Raw genomic sequence first — 15924 nt, 5'->3', positions numbered from 1 at the left:
TGTTGAAGTCTCCAGCTATTACTGTATTGCGATCCATCTCTCTCTCTTTAGCTCTAATAATATTTACTTTATATATCTGGGTGCTCCAGTGTTGGGTGCATATATATTTACAACTGTTATATCCTCTTGCTGAATTGACTGCTTTATCATTACATAATGACATTCTTATGAAGGTAAATCCTGCCAAGATAAGATGCTTCCCTTCAAGGCAGTGGGGTCCCTTTTATCCCAGAAAGTCTCTAGAAATGTTATGTGGGAGCTCAGGCCTGGAATGGGGGCCTCAGGACCCAGGGGTGCTGCAGAAAAGGCACAAGCCAGTGCCTACTTCTGAGGCCCCTGGGGAAAGGGCAACACACAGGCACAGGCAAAGATACTTTGCAAGTGAAGGAAAAGCAAAAGAAAAACTCTCTACCCCTGGCAGATGGACAGCTGTATTAGTCCATTTTCACACTGTGCATAAAGACATACTTGAGACTGGGAAGAAAAAGAGGTTTAATGGACTTACAGTTCCACATGGCAGGGGAGGCCTCGCAATCATGGAGGAAGGCAAGGAGGAGCAAATCACATCTCACATGATGGCAGCAGGCAAAAAAAGTGAGCTTGTGCAGGTAAACTCCCCTTTTTATTTATTTTTAAAATTATTTTTATTTACTTTTTTATTTTGAGATGGAGTCTCGCTCTGTCACCCAGGCTGGAGTGCAGTGGCACAATCCTGGCTCACTGCAAGCTCCGCCTCCCAGGTTCATGCCATTCTCCTGCTTCAGCCTCCCCAAACTCCCTTTTTAAAACCATCAGATCTCATGAGACTTATTTACTATCACAAGAACAGCACCAGAAAGACCTGCCCCCATGATTCAATTACCTCCCACCAGGTCCCTCCCACAACACAAGGGAATTCAAGATGGGATTTGGGTGGGCCAACCATATTGCACACTCAGCCCCTCTGAAATCTCATGTTTTCACATTGCAAAACACAATAATGCCTTCCCAACCGTCCTCCAAAGTCTTAACTCTTTACAGCCTTAACTCAAAAGTCCACAGTCCAAAGTCTTATCTGAGACAAGGCAAGTCCCTTCCATCTGTGAGCCTGTAAAATCAAAAACTAGTTACTTACTTCCTAAATACAATGGGGCTACAAGCATTGGGTAAACATACCCATTCCAAATGGGAGAAATTGACCCAAACAAAGGGACTACAGGCCCCATCCAAGTGCAAAATCCAGCAGGGTAGTCAAATCTTAAAGCTCCAAAATGATCTCCTTTGACTCCATGTCTCACATTCAGGTCATGCTGATACAAGAGGTGGGCTCCTGTGGTCTTGGGCAGCTCTACCCCTGTGGCTTTACAAGGTACACCCTCCCTCCTGGGTGCTTTCAATGGCTGGTGTTTAGTGTCTGTGGCTTTTCCAGGTGCACAGTGCAAGCTGTCAGTGGATCTAACCTTCTGGGGTATGAAGGACAGTGGCCCTCTTCTCACAGCTCCACCAGGCAATGCTCCAGTAGGGACTCTGTGTGGGGGTTCCCACCCCATATTTCCCTTCTGCACTGCCCTAGCAGAGGTTCTCCGTGACAGCCCCACTCCTGCAGCAAACTTCTACCTGGGCATCCAGGAGTTTACATACATCTTCTAAAATCTAGGCAGAGGTCCCATACCTCAATTTTTGACTTCTATGCACCTGAAGACTCAACACCACATGGAAGCTGCCAAGACTTTGGGCTTCAATCTTCTAAAGCAACAGCCTGAGCTATACCTTGGCCCCTTTTAGTCATGGCTGGAGCAGCTGGGATGCAGGGCACCAAGTCACTAGAATGCACACAGCAGAGGGACCCTAGGCCCGGCCCATAAAACTATTTTTTCCTCCTAAACCTCTGGGCTTGTGATGGCAGGGGCTGTCGCAAATGTCTCTGACATGCCCTGGAGACATTTTCCCCATTGTCTTGGTGATTAACATTCAGCTCCTCATTACTTATGCAAATTTCTGCAGCTGGCTTGAATTTCTCCACAGAAAATGGGATTTTCTTCTCTATCACATCATCAAGCTGCAAATTTTCCAAACTTTTATGCTGTTTCCCTTTTAAAACTGAATGCCTTTAACAGCACCCAAGTCACCTCCTGAATGCTTTGATGCTTAGAAATTTCTTGTACCAGATGATAACCTAAATCATCTCTCTCAAGTGTAAAGTTCCATAAATCTCTAGGACAGGGGCAAAATACCACCAATCTCTTTGCTAAAACGTAACAAGAGTCACCTTTGTTCCAGTTCCCAAGAAGTTCCTCATCTCCACCTGAGATCATCTGAGCCTGGATTTCTTTGTCCATATCATTATCATCATTTTGGGAAAAGCCATTCAACACGTCTCTTTCCAAACTTTCCCACATTTTCCTGTCTGCTTCTGAGCCCTCCAAACTGTTCCATCCTCTGCCTGTTACCCAGTTCTAAAGTCACTTCCACATTTTCTGGTATCTTTTCAGCAATGCCCACTCTACTGGTACCAATCTACTGTATTAGTTCATTTTCACATTGCTGATAAAGACATACCTGAGACTGGGAAGAAAAAGAGGTTTAATGGACTTACAGTTCCACTTGGCTGGGGAGGCCTCACTATCATGGTGCAAGGCAAAAAAGAGCAAATCACATCTTATATGGATGGTGGCAGGCAAAAAAAAAGAGCTTGTGCAGGGAAACACCCCTTTCTAAAACTATCAGATCTCATGAGACTTATTCACTGTCAGGAGAAGAGCATGGGAAAGACCTGCCCCCATGATTCAATTACCTCCCACCAGGTACCCTCCCTCAACACGTGGGAATTCAAGATGAGATCTGGGTTGGGACACAGCCAAACCAATCAACAGGTAACCATCTTTGGCCTAATATTCCATCACAGCAAGTAGAAGTATCCTACTCCTGAGGTAGTAGTATGAAACTCCTACAAAGACCAACTACAGATAGAAGGCAGAGTTTAGCCACAACACAGAGGACAGACAAAGAGACAGGAAAAGTCCTCATTCCTAAGGCTCAGGTACACAAGACCTCCCTAGTGAAGATGGACTAAAAAGACAGAAACTCTCTGCCATCTCCCTGAGATGGCAGACTGTTTGGCATCATCCTTACTGAGTACTAAGTGAAGAGGAGAGAATTTAAGTAGAGTGAATGGAAAATAAATAAATGGTTGCGTTGACACTTTGTTGTGAAAGCACAAGAACCTGACTTGAATTCTCATTTAGAAAATGATTCAATTTTCAATTAGAAGTATGGAGAAAGGCTGTGTGTAGAAGAGATAAATTGTTCTGAAAAAGGATCAATGGATCTGTCCAAATAATTTGCAAAAAGAATAATGAACAAGATCTTTGAACATTTATTTTAACCCCATATTTTTAAAAAAGAATTGTACAGAATATCCTGAAAGGGCTATCAAAACAAGTTAGCTCTAAAGCATATCAAGTTGAATCAGTTTATCTAAAAAAATAATACCATATTTGTTTTAGAACAGTAGATAAAAATCCAATATTATGTCTTTATAATCAGCTAACAGATCCAGTTACTTCACTGGAGCAATGCTAGTATGATAATAATATCATATTCAATATAAGAAATTCTTCATAGCAATGTGACCTTGTTAATCTACATAACCTCTGTAAATATCAAATTTAGCACCTCCACAATGGACGTATAATGAGCTTCAAAGCATATTCAATTAAATATTTTAGTAAAGTGGCTTAAATACTGTCTTGCATATCGAAAATACTAAATTACTCAATAAATGTTTCCGTACTCATAATTACAATCATCATTATCATTTCATAATATTACTATTTAGTATAGTAAAAGACACACACACAATTCTTCTAAGCAGTAAATTTATCTTCCTACAAGGAGTGTGCCAGTAAGTAAATATCCTCTAATTGACCAAAAATATTAGGATGTGTGATTATTAGTAACATTGTGTACTTTCAAAAAATGAATTTAAAATTTTGTGAACATCTATTTTGAGTATACTAAATTGTCTTAATTTCAGTCACTTGAATTATGTAAATGAGCTTATTTTTATCTTATGTGAAATGTAAACCCACAACATGTTAAAAATACTTTAAGAAATAATGCTGCAAAATTTCTTAAGCAGAACCATAAATGTGCAGCATTGCATCAACTCACTTTTTAAATATACATTAGAAGCCTATTTGTGCTCATCCCAGGAAACAAAGCATAGAAATTGACTGAAGTATCAGACCTTAAAGTTTTTCTGACCATTAAATTGGTTTTCAGGGACTTGCTTTCTGTTTGCACAATGAAGTCTATTCAGTAAAAATATTCAAATTCATTTCATGGTGGTGCCTCTCCTATTATGACCTTCCTGCTGCCCATCTGCTTAATAAATGGAAAATGAAAGTTGTACTAAAGAATAAAGTTTAAAATATTCATATAAGCAACTAATATTTTAAACTATATAATATTTCCTCATCACATTAGTAGAGCATCTTTGTGTTTTAAAAAAACACAGCAAACATTCTGTTTCAAGTACAACAAAGTTAAGAGTTACTCAGTGGAACATTCTATTTAAATGTGTACATCATAAAGAAAACAATTTGCACATGCTTTGTCTTAATAAAATGGTACAATGACTGACTAACTTCTGCATTTCAGGAAACCAGCACATCAAACTCTACAATTCAATTATGCAATATTAAGGTACAGATATTCTTATAGTACTATAAAATTAATTGCCCCAAAACTCCATTTTCAATATGATATGAATATTATTTAATAGTATGTTCAAAAATATTTTGAAGTGAATATCGATGGTAAAATAATTTTATTAACTGAATAGTTTTAAGTATTTTTGAATGATCACTTATGAGTTTAGTGGATTATTTTGTTACAATCTGGCAAAGTAAATCATATAAACATTTTCTTGTTTACCTGCATCAGAGTAGGCCATCTTTGTTATATATTTTTCTTACGTGCAAAACTGAATCAAAGTAATTTCTGATAATAGTAGTTACATAATTAGCAAATACTCCATTATCTTCAATTGTTTATAAATGAATTTATCTCACCCACTAAATTTTATATTGGAATAATTGTTAGACAGCCAAAATGGAATTCAACCAGATTAGAGAAAAATTTTCATTATATCTTAGCCAAAAAAGAAAGCGGTATATCCATATCCAGAAAAAATACCTTCTTAATTTAACAAGCAATTACTTAAACACTAAAGCATGAAACTTTATGAGCCTCATTATTATCTTTATTTTCACAGTGTTTGTTTCTGAAAATCATAAAACTAAATGGGTCTTCATAAAAGCTGGGTACTCTTTGACCTTTTATAGAAGTAAATTTTGAAAGTGAAATAAAGGCCCCTTAGTAAATCACCTTAATTTTTCCTCAATATTAATTGCCATGTAATTATGCCTATATTTTCTGGCAGATTGTAAAAGGAAGTATTTCATTATTTTTAAAATGGTAGTTTTTCATCATCCTGTTAGTAACTCCAATCAGTATTATTTTCTTCGGGGCTCTCAATAAACCCTTTCCGGTCTGCATTATATTTCCTTACTGTAAAAGCCTGGTAAAGGAAGACAATACTCAAAATGGGGAAAGACTGGTTACATTCCCAAGAAAATAATGCCTACCCCAAATAAATGCCATGAAAGGGGCAAAAACCACGAATTAACTGCTCTAAAAATTATTAAAAGCTTAACTAAAGAGCCAGAAGTTTAATAGCACACAATCACTTAAGCTCCTACTATGTACCAGGCACAGTGATAGGCCCTGGAGATATAGTGAACACAAAACATAGTCCCTATTATATGGAACTCAAAATGCAACAACAAAATATAAACATTAGATAATTAAATGTGAAGGGCATAAATTTCAAGCTCCTTCATAAAGTATTAAATATAACTTAAATGGAGAGATATGCTACGTAAATAGAAAGACTAAAACTTGTGATAGTATCAATTCTTCCCCCCTCAAAAAATAGATACGTGCGCGCGTGCGCGCGCACTCACACACACACACACACATTTTTCCAAAATCAAGTTATATTTTCAACTTAATCCCCATCCTATGTCACACCTACGTCACCCGTGTCTGTGGAAATTGGCAAACTTATTCTAAATGGTCAACTGATTTTCAATGAAAGTGCCAAAGAAATTAAATGAGACTTAAAGATAATTTTCTCAAGAAACGGTGCCAGAACAATTATGTGTTTCTATAGTAAAGAAAATTAACTCCTAGCTTCTACTTCACACGATGCACAGAACTTAAGAACATATCCTATGCTGAAATAAAAATATATATTTTAAGGGTTTTAGAAGAAAACATTGAATATCTCTGTTACCTATAGCAGAAAATAATATATTCAATAAAATGTCAAAATAAATACTACAAAAAAGATAAGCTATGCTTCATTAAAATTTAAAGTACCTGCTCAACAAAAGACACCATTAATAAATTAAAGATACAACCCATAGACTGGGAGAAAATATTCACAATATTCTAACAAAGCACTTGTATCCAGAATACACAAAAAACTCTTACAATTACAATTGTATTCAATTACAATTCATCATTTTTAAAGGATGAGTAGTATATCTTCAGCAAACAAGCGACATAAACATACAGAAAGCAGGATAAATGCTTTGTAGAATGCTTTTTAGAATGGTCAAAAAGGAAAAAAAATTATGTTTAATATCATTTGTTATACAGAAAATGCATATCAAAAACACAAGATGCCACAACACAACAGTTAAAAATGACTACAATTGAAAAGACTAACAACACTCAATGTTAGTAGCTGTGTGGAGCAACTGGAATTCTCATGTATTCCTACTGAGAAAGCAAAATAGACCAACTTGAATGTGGGAATATGTACTAGCAGTTCATACAGAGTTAAACATCCATCTATCCCCCGATCCAGAATTTCCATTAAGCTTTTATATAAAAGAAATGAGAACATATTCCTATCAAATATTTGTGCCTCAATGTTCATAGCAGTTTTATCTTTAATAACCAACTGTTGGAAGTAACTAAATGGAAAAAGGATAAAAAACTTGTAGTATGCATTATACAACAGAGTACTACTTAGCAGTAAAGAGGAACAAATTACTGATACAGGCAAAAATAATACATTGTACAGACTTTATGCTGAGTATAAGATGCCAAACACAGTAATATGCTGTGATTCCATTTATGAAATTCTCAAACAAAACTAATCTAAAGTGAAAAATTTCTGAACAGTGATTGCCAGGACACAGAACAACTGAGAAGGGACATGAGGAAAACTTTTGGATAGATAAAAATGTTCTACCTTGAGATGAGTGTGGAGGTTTAAGAGTTTATCTGTTTGTCAAATTATATAGCTAAGACACATATTTCAATATATATAAAGCATAACAAAAAAACTGTAAAAAAATATATAATAACTTGAGGTGTAGGGAATAGGTGAGAGTAAAAGAATGACAAAAGTAGAGTGTTGATTATCCTGTAGGTCTATGACGTTCATTAGTCTATACTGTTTACTTTCTTTGAGTATATAGTAAGAACGTAACATGAGATCTACCCCCTTAACAAATTTTTAAGTGTACAATACACTATTGTTGGTGGTAGTACAATGATATATAACAAATCTGTAGCATTCATTTCTGTTTACCAAAAACTTTATGCCCTTTGATTAGTAGTGCCCCATCTTTCTCTCCCCTCATCCCCTGGAAACCACCATTCTACTCTTTGATTCTATAAATTTTGCCTTATTAGATATCTCATATATGGGGAATCATGCAGTAATCACCCCTCTGTGACTGGCTTATATCACTTACTGTAGTGTCCTCAAGGTTCATGCACGTCCTCACATACTACAGAATTTCCCTCTTTTTAAAGGATGAGTAGTATTGCATTGCATGAATGTACCATATTTTTTTACCCATTCATCTGTCAATGAACATTTAGGTTGTTTCTATAATTTGGCTGTTGTGAATAATGCTGTAATGAACATAGGAATGCTAATACCTGCCTGAGATCCTGGTTTCAATTTGATTCACTTCAAATAAATACCCAGGAGTGGGATTTCTTGATTATATGATAGTTCAAATTTTAGTTTTTTGAGGAACCTTTATTCTGTTTTCAGTGGTGACTGCACCATTTGCATTCCCATCAGTAATGTGCAAGGGTTCCAATTCTTCCACATTCACATTAACACTTGTTATTGTTTTTCTTCTTTTTTTGAGTCTTGCTCTGTCACCTAGGCTGGAGTGCAGTGGCGTGATCTCAGCTCACTGCAAGCTCCGCCTCCTAGGTTCATGCCATTCTCCCGCCTCAGCCTCCCGAGTAGCTGGGACTACAGGCGCCCACCAACACGCCTGGCTAATTTTTTGTATTTTTTAGTTGAGACGGGATTTCACCATGTTAGCCAGGATGGTCTCGATCTCCTGACTTTGTGATCTGCCCACCTTGGCCTCCCAAAGTGCTGGGATTACAGGCATGAGCCACAGAGCCTGGCCTATTGTTTTTTTCTAATAGCCATCCTGAAAAGTATGAGGCGATTTCTCGTTTACTTCTGATTTGCATTTCCTTGACAATTAGTAGCATTGAGCATTTTTCCAAGCAGAAGCCTATTCACATGCTTCTGCTCAAAACTATTAGCTTCACATACCACCTGGGGGAAAAAGCAAGTTTCTAGCACAGGCCTCTACCACTAACCCACTGGTTAGAGCCACTATAGCCTCCTTGCTAATCCTCTAACAAGCCAACCTGTCTCCAGCATGTGCTCTTCATACTTCCTTTTTCCTCTGCCTGGAATTCCATTTTCCCAAGTTTATACTTGGCTTTTTCCCTCAGTCTCTTCAGGTTTCTGATGTGCTCCCCTGCCCCGTCCCACCCCTTACCAATCCTACATAAAACAGCACCTCGTCTGTCTCCTTTACGCGTGTTATTTTTCTTCATAGCACTTACCACTATCTAATATAAGTTGTATTTGTCAATATTCACATGTAGTCAATGGTTATCCTAATGTACTTAAAAAGTGTCAACAGTTTGGAGTTAAGAAAAGGAAAAGAAGCCTGTCACTAAGGTAGGAGGGGCAGCACAGTATGATGTCACAGATGCTAAGGGAAGATAGGAATAAAAAACAGGATATACAAATGGAAAAAAAAGACTGCTAAATTTGGGTGTCAAACAGTTCTCTGGTGTCCAAGGCCAATTGAGAAAAAGTGAAATGAAAGCCAGACTGCAAGATGTTCAAGTTCAAGTACAATGGTGCTTTTAGGAATCAATCATCCAAAGGAGTTTTTTTTTTTTTTTTTGCATTGTCTACACTATGGGAAGAAGACATAAAATGCTAGTTAAAATAGGCAAGAAGATCAAGCAAAAAGGTTGTAATTAATAAAACTCATAATAGTTACTTATAAACTTCAGACCAAAGTAAATCTTTTGGCATGACAACTACCGAATAAAACAAGGTTTATGAATATAGTGTCTAAACTGTGAAAGACATAATTCTAAATGATGTTTTATAATCTTCATTCAACCACCAAATCTCTGCAACTGTGGTCACCTGCTTTAAATGCAACTTTAGATTTCTGCATTTAAATAACAATAGGTCTATATTTCAATAGAAAATTTATGTTCTCCCTTTCTGAGAAAAACATTCTTCTTCAATATCCAGTATGGGAAATACTTGTACTTCCAATGGAACTATAAATTTTTAATAAGATCATTTTCTCCATAAAAACATCTATACAGAAATGTTCTCAATAATTATTTTCCCAGCTTTATATTTTGAAGATAGACAATCTATATTTATAGATAGTACAGAAAAAACCTGTAGTCAAAAATTGGTAATGTTGACAAGAGAGAAAATGACAATTGCCTGCTTTAATTATGGCAATTCAAATGATATTTTAGTGTGAAATATTTTCTCCTTTCATTTCTTTCTTCATGCTTCATCGTTCCTGAATTTAAACTATACTAATGATGTGATTAATAAAAACCTAGAGATGACAGCGTTTATAGTTATTGATAATAGCTGACATTTCAAAGCACTTTGTGATTTACAAAGCTCTTTAACATGGCTTGTCTCATTTAATTATCACATTATTCCATAGAAATTAACAACATTATGCAAAATGATTCCCAGGTTAACAATAAGAAAACTGGGAGTAATTCAGTAAACTGAGTTAATAAGTAACAGAGTATTAGAAGCGAGGTATTTGAACTTTAAGATCAGTACTCTTTCCATGGCAACTTTCCCCCAGATAAATATTAATTTTATAGCTGTATCATTTATTTGATTTTTCTAGATACATCACTAAATGCTATTAGTACAATCAAGAATAATATATATCTGCAACCTGACTTTTTTGTGTATTAAAAATTATTATTAGAAAAGTATTTTATATCTACAATTATTTTGCCTTAAGAAATATCCTAATCCTAAAAATATAAACATTAGCTCAAGTTCAATAAAGGGAATCTCATGTTTGTCACTAACTGCTATTTGAATATTATCCTCAGAAGTCAAATTGAAAAACCTAGATGATTAAACACTACCATTTGGGGCAGGCTGGTAGCATGACAGACGTAGTTGGAAAATTTCTTTCAAAACTTCATTGCAGCATTATTCACAATAGCCCAGAATGTGGAATCAACCTAAGTATCCATCAACAGAAGAATAAATAAATCAAATGTGGCACATATACACAATGGAATGTTATTAAACCATTTTTTAAAAACAGAATGAAACCCTATAATTTGCAGGAACATAGATGGAACTGGAGATCATTATGTTAAGTGAAATAAGCCAGGCACAGAAAGACAAATATTGCGTGTCCTTACTCACATGGGAGCTAAAATAGTTGATCTCATGGAGGTAGCAGGGAGAGTGATAATTATCAGAGGCTGGGAAGTATGCGGGGATGTAGGGTGGAAAGGGGAGATAAAGAGAAATTGGTTAATGGATACAAACATAGTTAGATAGAAGAGTTAAGTTCTAGTGTTCAACATCACAGTAGGGTGACTACAGTTAACGATAATTTATCATCTATTTCAAAATAGTTAGATTTAAAATGTTTCCAACACACACAAAAAAATCATGTTTGAGGTGATAGATATCCTAAATACTCTTGATTTGATTACTACACATTATATGTAACCAAAATAACACATGTACAATTACCATATGTACAAATGTATTTGATACATATGTATCAAAATATCACATGTACAATTATCATATGTATAAATGTATGTACAAGTATTAAGTATAACAAAGAAACTACTGACAAAATGGAACAAAACTTCATTCTGCATTTTCTAAGAATGTATCAGTAGAACCAGGTTATAAGGAAGCATTTTACAAAAATGTGCTGTGAAAGCACACCATGCTTAATATCCACTCTACAAAATAAAGATTAAGCATCTAAGGATCAAGCAGCTTCCTTTCAAATCTTCCATGTCAAGTAAAGCAAACACAAATGTTCCTTGTCTAACTTTTTAGATTTTAAGTTCTATTGAATGAGATAGATTTGAGAAACAGTCACAAACTGTTAAAATTAAAACAATAATCTGATATTTTAGTGAGACAAGATGTTTTATTTGAGTGATACATTTTAATCCTGGCTTCTTTTAACATTAAGTTAATAATCTGCATGAGTAATATGTTATTTTATATTATTGCTATTAAACATAATATTCAATAAACGACCAGTACTTAACAATGGCTATTCAATGTCACTGGAGCTAAACTTATGGCATAAAGAGGCTGCATTGATCTATTTAACAGAAAATTAGCAAACTCAAGCAATAATTCAAAGGAGATCAAGAACTGAAAGTGTGTCAGGCAGCACTGTGAGAAATATGCTGTATCAAATTCCCAGTGAATCCATTAGATGAATATACAAAATCATAGTGAGCATCAGGGCAAATAGTACAAAACACTTTTGAGAAATGGAATGAAGAATAGAGAGAACACTGGTTCTAGTAATATATTCTTCAGAATCATCATACACTTCTAATGTAAAATATAAAATTCTAAATGGTACATTACATCCATAGATAATACAAAATTCATATACCTTGCAAAAACATTTCTACAAGTACGGACAACACTTGAATAAATGATATCATACAAATTATTTACTGCCATCTTTCACAAGTAAGAGCTTATTTTAAATGTTTTCTCTGCTTCACAATGAAAAGTCATGTTTCTTTAAATTTATCAAAAATCTTAATATTATGTTCCTATATGGTAATTCTATTAATCTAATTTTGGTTTTAATATGCCTCTTTAAGTGAGAAAGGCCCTCTTTTTAACTATATTTAATAAAAATGAATAAATAAAACATGAACTCTGCTTCACATCTGGGCATTGATTTTTCCATATAACATTGCCTCAGATGAGATTCACCCCAAATTAATGCATTCACATATTCCTTGTCAGAATAACACTGGCTGTTTACCTAAAATTGTTCACCAGGAATTGCATGCCTTCCATCAATTGTAGAAAGAAGGGTGTGGAGAGATTTGGCTTCTCTTCCATGAATAAATTTATGCCAGGAAATTACTAAACAAAGGTTTCCTTTCAGTAATTCTAAGTTAGAATAAAATTTATTTTCATAAAATATATTAATCATGTACTCTTGAATGAAAAAGGAACTTACAAAATATGGTATTAGTGCAGTTTATATTTAAAAGTTACTCATAAATATGTATTAATATATATGCATTGAGGAAAGTCAAGGCTGTTATTCAACAAAATGGTAAGTGGCTGGCCCTGGGTGGTGAAATTATGGATAGTTTATGTTTTCTCTTAAAAATATTTTTATTTTTATAGACTTAGGGGTAAAAGTGCAGTTGTTTTACATGGATATATTACATAGTGATGAATCTGGGCATCTGGTGTACCAATCACCCAAGCAGTGGATATTTTACCCATCCTTTACTTTCCTCCATCTCTCCCACCTTTTAGAGTTTCCAGTATCTATTATTCCATTCTGTATGTCCATATGTACTCATTGCTTAGCTCCTACTTATAAGTGAGAATATGTGGTTTTTGACTTTCTGCTTCTGAGTCGTTTCACTAAGGGTGATGGCCTCGAGTTCCATCCATGTTGCTTCAAAAGGCCTGATTTCATTCATTTTTATGGCTGAATAGTAAGTATTCCATTGTATATAAATGCCACATTTTTTATCCCATCATCTGCTGATGGACACTTAGGTTGATTCCATGACTTTGTTACTGTCAATAGTGCTGCAATAAATGTAAGAGTGTGGGTGGAATTTTTATACAACTGGGTAGATACCCAGTAGTGGAATTGCTGGACTGAAGTCAAAACCACAAAGAGATAGCATCTTTCACCAGCCAGAACAGCTATTATTAAAAAGTCAAAAATAACAGATGTTGGTGAGAATGTGGAGAAAAGAGAACACTCATACATGGTTGGTGGGAATGTAAATTAGTTCAACCTGTATGGAAAACAGTATAGATAATTCTCTTTATTTTTTTAATAAACTTTATTTTTAGAGCAGTCTTAAGTTCATAGCAAAATTGATTAGAAGATACAGAGATGTCCCATACACCTCCTACTCCCACACACGCACAGCCTTCCCCATTATCAACAGCCACAACAGACAGATACATTTGTTAACAACTGATGAACCTACATATCATTGTCACTCAAAGTCCATAGTTTATATTATTCCTTCTGGAGAATTTTCAAATACCGAAATTCCTCTAGTAGGAATAAACTAGCATTTTCCTCTCGGCTTTCTATAAATTTAATTATTATGTCAGAAATTAATCTCTTTACAGGATAAAATGTTATAAACCATGAAAAGACTATCAAATACATAAGGAAGTGAATGTTATATAACAAATGTACCATCTCCTAAACAACTCCCTGCATTCCCTTCTTGTTGGTAAGTTACAATTGTGATAGTTCTGATCATCTGTTTAATTAATTTGTTAGTGAAGCCTCTCACATTTTTTACAACTAGAAAAATCCAGTTTTCCAAAATTAAGGCTCTGGTACATTACACATAATCAACTTCATTCAACTCTTTTATTTAGTCCAAAAGAAAAACAAGAAAACGTCATTTAAAAAGTAACATACTCAGCTGCTTGTTTGTAGTGCTTCAAATCTTTCTTTAAATTTTTGTTCTCATTTTCCAAAAGCATAATCTGGGTGTAGACATCTGGAACATTCCCAACAGTTCTAAGTTCAGTCACTCCTTTCTGTATTAACTCATACCTAGGATAAAATCAAACAAAAGGGTTTATGTCATTTCTTTCTGCCAAATTGGCTTAATTTATGTACAATTCAAAAAGTTAAGTCTCAGGGAGTATTATAGTAATTACTTGCAGTGTTACATTTATAAGTTAAAATGTCCAACATTCATAATATATTTTAGAATAAAATATGACTTCTAAGTACCAATACCATCATGGTATATAAAATATAATAACAGAACATCTCCTATGTTCCAGGCACTGGTCTAGACAACAGCGAAATTGACAAAAATGTCTAAGTCCCTATTTCATGGAGTTTCCATTCTAGTGGTGAGGGTGATGAGTTCTATGAAGTTAAATAAGATGGCAAAAAGATACAGGAAGAGTGAGGTGGAAACACTGATGGCAGTGCTTGTGCTGTTTTACATAGGGTGGGCATGAATGACAAACATGACTGACAAAGTGATATCTGAACAGAGATCTAAAGGAAATGAGGGGCTGTATTATGTGGATAGTTGGGAGAGAAGCAGCTGGGCCAGATGGAAAAGTAAATGCAATGGCCCTGAACCAAGGAAGTGTTTGGCAACTACAAGAAACAACAAACAGCCAGGGTACCTGGAGTGCCTGGAACTGAAGCCAACTAAGTGACCAAGGAGAGAGTGGTGAAAGATGAGTCAGGAAAACAGCAGGGAGCCATGGTGAGGAAAGGAATTTTACTCTGAATCAGAAGTAAACCATAGGAAGGTTTTGAGACAAGTGACACTGACCAGATTTATGTTTTAAAGGGATTAGTCTAGCAAGCATAGAATCAGAGAGACCAGTTAGCAGGCTATTGCAATAGTCAAGGAGAGAACATGGTGGCTTGAAGAAAGTTGGTAGCACTGGAGATTATGAGAAGTACCTTCTAGAAATGCTGTCAAGGTGGGGCCAGCAGGACTATCTGATGGATCAACTGTCAGGTGTTGGTAAATGAGAGAAGGCAAGTGCGACTCCAGGGTTTTTGGCTGAGCAACAGATAGCCATTTATTTACTAAGTGAGGACAAATGCAGGAGGAGCAGAGTGGTTGGAGTAATTAAGGGATTGTTTCCATTCGTGTTAAATGTAACATGCCTAGCAGACATGTAAGTGAAGATAAATGTTGAGTATACATGTTCAGAGTTCAGGAAAAAAGGGTGGGCAATTTAAATTTGGTAATCAACATTACAGATACTATTTAAAGTCATGAGACTGAAAGAGACCAGCTAGGCAGTGAGAAATGAAAGTAAAGAAAGAAAGAAATGAAGAGATCCTAGGAGTGAGCCATAAACACTACACTGCTTCCAAGGTGAGGGGAAAAGAAAACACTACCAAAAAAGACTAAGCAAGAGAGGCCTGTGAAATAGAGGGAGAATCTGAGAGTTGTGCCCGGGAGCAAGTGAAGAAAGTGTTCTAAAAAGGAAGAAATGAACAACAGTGACCAATGCTGCCAGGAGTCTGAAAAGAATACTGAGAATCAATCACTGAAGTTGGCACTGTGAACGTCACTACTGAAAAAAAAAAAGGAAGTTTTCAATAGAGTCATGGGGACAAAAGACAAACTGAGAGAACGACTGAGAGACTAGGAAATGAGGAAGTGGCAACAAACTTTTTTCAAGGAGATATGCTCTAAAGCAGAGCATAGGGAATCAAGATAAACTTAGAAGAAGATATGAAATCTAGGGTG

General features: G+C 35.5%; 1 protein-coding gene across 3 annotated transcripts in view; it reads right to left on the bottom strand.

Annotated features, from left to right (window-relative positions):
- The window catches only part of SPAG16 (sperm associated antigen 16), a 1175325-nt gene that overhangs the window by 1127070 nt on the left and 32331 nt on the right, over positions 1 to 15924 (bottom strand). For all 3 annotated transcript variants that reach the window (XM_023220360.1, XM_023220353.2, XM_023220369.2), the window contains one exon: positions 14106 to 14243. In XM_023220360.1, the coding sequence (XP_023076128.1) occupies positions 14106 to 14243 (138 nt within the window). The remainder of the gene's footprint in view (positions 1 to 14105; positions 14244 to 15924) is intronic.

This window comes from Piliocolobus tephrosceles, chromosome 11 (assembly GCF_002776525.5).
Source record: "Piliocolobus tephrosceles isolate RC106 chromosome 11, ASM277652v3, whole genome shotgun sequence".
In the NCBI taxonomy this organism is placed as follows: Eukaryota; Metazoa; Chordata; class Mammalia; order Primates; family Cercopithecidae; genus Piliocolobus; species Piliocolobus tephrosceles.
This window is presented reverse-complemented; position numbering and strand designations above follow the sequence as displayed.